The following is a 3,945-nucleotide window of genomic DNA, read 5'->3' on the forward strand; positions in this document are numbered from 1 at the left end:
CTCCTTTCAGTTCATCTTTCTCCTGGGTCTCCTTTCAGTTCATCTTTCTCCTGGGTCTCCTGCTCATCTTTCTCCTGGGCCTCCTTCTGCTCATCTTTCTCCTGGGCCTCCTTTCAGTTCATCTTTCTCCTGTGCTTTTTTCCAGTTCATTCTGGCTGCAATGCTTTTTGATAGACTCATGGGGGGAAAGCTATATTATATGAGTAATGGAGAGATATGTTCACAACTATTTCTTCTGCCTATTCCCCAAGATGAAAACTTTTCTCTCTCCATTCAGTGCCTGCACCATCTTCCATACCCAATGGTGTTGAATGTCCTGCCTGCTACAATGAGAAAGCCAATTTATGCTCCTCAGTTACCACCCTAAAGTGCACAGGGGCAGAGAAAAAGTGTATTGAGGTTACCGGCAAAGGTATGAGTATTTCTTCAGACATTTTTATGTACATACCCTTGCTTACTTTTTCTTATTGTTTGTCTAAGATTTGGATGTTCTTCAAGGGTATAGTGAACCCAGCTGTGAGTCCGAGCTGAGCAGCTGAAAATAGTCAATGCTCATTGCATCCCAGTTTCTGCATGTCTGCCTAGAACCTGAGTCCAGCACGGTCGCTTGTTCTGGCTCAGAGTGTCTCCCAAGACTGTGTGACTTGTCAGCAGGCTGTAGTCCTTCAGATGGAGGATCTGTTTTCTAGTTCACTCATAATTTTGGTTGTGACAATTCCTCTTCATGCAGTGGTCTCACGACATATCAATTGGCTTCTTTCCAAGCCAATGATGAGACAGAGAGGCACAGACTGATAAGGGGGGGCTATAGATTTTAATAGTCTAATCTCAGAAGTGTCATATCATTTTTAAGCTCAAACTTTATTGTAAAGAACTTACAAATAAAAAAAAATCATGTAATGAGATTAGCTGGATCCAAAGATTACACATCAATGAACATATATACAGTTAGAGCAGCCATTCTGAAGCTGTGGGGATTTAGATTGACTTTTACACTTTCCCTATCAACTATAGGTGTAGGCACTTGTCCATCACATGTACATGCATGCACACATGCGCACGCACGCACACACACACACACACACACACACACACACACACCAAGCAAACAAATGAAAACAGCACCAACAACAAATCCAGGACAGAATCAAAACTAGAAAAGCAATCTGATGCTTATCCTGTCATGACTCTTGTGTCCATTACCTGTATCCCGTCCTTTCTTATTACTCAATGCTTGAGACCCCTCTCAAGAGTCTTTCTCATCCCTCTTAGCCACTTATATCTTGCTGACCCCACAGGCCAGTCCTGATACAACAGGAGTGGCTCTCACAGAAGTCCACTCTGCCAGTAGTTGGAGTGAGTTGAGGAGGGGATCATCTTAGAAGGTGTTTTCCACACAGAGCAAAGGGTATAATGAGGTCAAGCATTTGGTTATCTCTCCAAGGTCTGGAGGGAGCCATTTGTTGGTAGTTGAAGAGACTATGTAAGTAGTGGAAAGAACCTTTGTCTAGATAAGTTGAGATGAGTGAGGATAACAGAACGTCCCGCAGAATACAGGGGTGAGGTGAAGTCATCCAGTGAGACATAAGCTCCCATGGTATCAGTCCTCCATGGAACTCAGAGGTCTTGAGAGAAGGGTTTTAGCTTTTGGGGAGCTATGGCATTTCCCATTATTTAGCTATTTTCCATAGCTAAGTTAGGATGGAGCACAGATACAATTTAGAATCTAGCCAAACATGTGAGGTCATTCAGGTGGTGTCCTTCCTGCATATGTTAAGCTCATCTCTTGCAAAGAAGGCGTGCTGACCCCCGCTGCTGTTACTTGAGCCTTAACGTGGGGCCCGGCTGATGATGAAGGGAGCTTTTCTCGTGTTTATCATCCAGAACAGGGGTTCCTTCTTTAAGATCATTCTGGGCACATTTCTTTCCCCAGGGGATCTGGGTGATGAGGAGAAATAAGAGGAGAACAAGAATCCTGCTAACTCCTGGATATTTCTTTTAGGTCTGGGAGTTTCAAATTTAATAGTATATGGGAAGGGTTGTGCAACTGAAAACTCCTGCGACCTGGATATGAGCGTCCTCGGTAGACTACAGATCAAAACCTCATGCAGCTCACCTCTTTCAAGCCACGGGCACCCTACCGCCAAATTCGTTTCATCATTTCTCATTTTTCTGCTCCTGCTGAAATTCTTGCTTTGATCTTCTATGAACTGGCAATCTCACACCCCTATGCCCATGGACGCATTGGTATACCTGGATGGCTACTTCCGAAACACAGAACAAATAAAACCTGGTGACCACTCCTCTGTTCTTTATGTGAAAACCTGTGTCCACTTTGTAACATTATGAGATACACAGAGATGGCTATTTCAGTATTTCTCCTATTCTCCTGCATATATAGGATGAGAAATTCTAGTCAGAAAAATTAGGGAAACCAAATCAGTAACTAAAAAAAAATTAACACTGAAAAAAAGAGAATAAATAAAGGCAAAAAAGGAAGGGAGGGAAATGTATTCATATGTTGTAATAACAGCGGCGGGGCTGCATCCCCGGCACCCGGCCGCCCACATGGCTAGCTCTAGCTTATGCCCCGAAATAATTACACGGAAACTGTATTCTTTTAAACACTGCTTGGCCCATTTGTATCTAGCCTTTTCTAGGCTAACTCTCGCACCTGGACTAGCCCATTTCTTATAATCTGTGTAGCCCACGAGCTGGCTTACTAGGAATGATCTTAACCTGCATCTGCCTGGAGTGGGAGAATCATGGCGACTCACTGACTCAGCTTCTTTTTCCCAGCATTCTGTTCTGTTTACTCCTCCCACCTATGTTTTAACCTATCAGGGCCAAAGCAGTTTCTTTATTGCTTAACCAATGAAATCAACAGATTGATATATGACACTCCCACATCATTCATATTGGAAAGAAATTTGTGAAACTACTAGAAAAACCATTTGTATGTATGTATGTGCATGCATGTCAACATCTATACATGTATGTGTGTGATGCTGGAGAGAACCCCGGACTTCACGCTTGCTAGGAAGTATGGCGCCCCTGAGACAGATCTCTAGACCAAGGGAAGCACTTTTTGGCATTAGCCTAAGTGTTGTCTCTGTCTTAGTCAGGGTTTCTAACAACTTGTGGAGCAGAGGGTTTACTTCAGCTTGCAACCCTCAGATCTCTCTCTTCATTGCTCTTTCATAATCTAAATAAAAACAGTGAAACCAAACGTGCTGGTTGGTTTTTTTGTTAATTTGAAACAAACTTAGACATCCCTGGAGAAAGGGAAATTTCCATGAGGAACTGTCTCCATCATATTAGCCTATAGGCAAGTCTGTGGGATCATTTTCTTAATAATGATTGATGTGGGGGGGGCAGCTAAGTGAGCACAGCACTGCTCCTGGGCAGGTGGTCATGTGTGATATAAGGAGCAGGGTGGGCAAGCCTCAAAGAGAAAGTCAGCAAGTAATGCTCTCCTGCTTAAGTTCCTGCCTCTAGGTTCCTGTTTCAGTTTGGCTCTGACTTCCCTCAATGGATGACACTGAGGAGTCAAGTGCTCTCTGAACTCCTAACACAATCCACTGGGGCTACCCTCCCAGCTGGCTCAGCATCATCCTATCACAGCCAGGAGGCAGACATGAACATTCCAGAAACAAGTCTCTATTCCCCAAAGGCATCTAGATCATTCCTGGAAGGATCAAGCCAAACTGACCTTAGCCGGTCATCTTTGGTTCTCTGGCGATGCTCATGGCCCTTTTCATCCGAGCTCCTCTGTGATCTAAAGGCCTGGTGGTCCCCTCTGCCTCCTGTAATGCGTCTCAGCCTTTTTCATCAAAGGAACAGAAGGGACCTTTGATCAAGGTGACTAGGGAGCAGAAGCCAGAGAACAAGAGCAAGAGTCGGGGCTACAGCAAAGTACAACAGTTGGGAGGGTCTACCTTAGGC

At 44.3% G+C, this 3,945-nt stretch overlaps 1 protein-coding gene across 1 annotated transcript in view; it reads left to right on the plus strand.

Moving 5' to 3' along the window:
* The window catches only part of LOC101989939 (protein RoBo-1-like), a 10,900-nt gene extending 8,583 nt beyond the window's left edge, over window positions 1-2,317 (plus strand). The window contains exons 5-6 of the mRNA XM_005350005.1: window positions 278-412; window positions 2,003-2,317. Of these exons, the coding sequence (XP_005350062.1) occupies window positions 278-412; window positions 2,003-2,199 (332 nt within the window). The 3' untranslated portion in view covers window positions 2,200-2,317. The remainder of the gene's footprint in view (window positions 1-277; window positions 413-2,002) is intronic.
* The last annotated feature ends 1,628 nt before the right edge of the window (window positions 2,318-3,945 follow it).

This window comes from Microtus ochrogaster, chromosome 7, assembly GCF_000317375.1.
Source record: "Microtus ochrogaster isolate Prairie Vole_2 chromosome 7, MicOch1.0, whole genome shotgun sequence".
In the NCBI taxonomy this organism is placed as follows: domain Eukaryota; kingdom Metazoa; phylum Chordata; class Mammalia; order Rodentia; family Cricetidae; genus Microtus; species Microtus ochrogaster.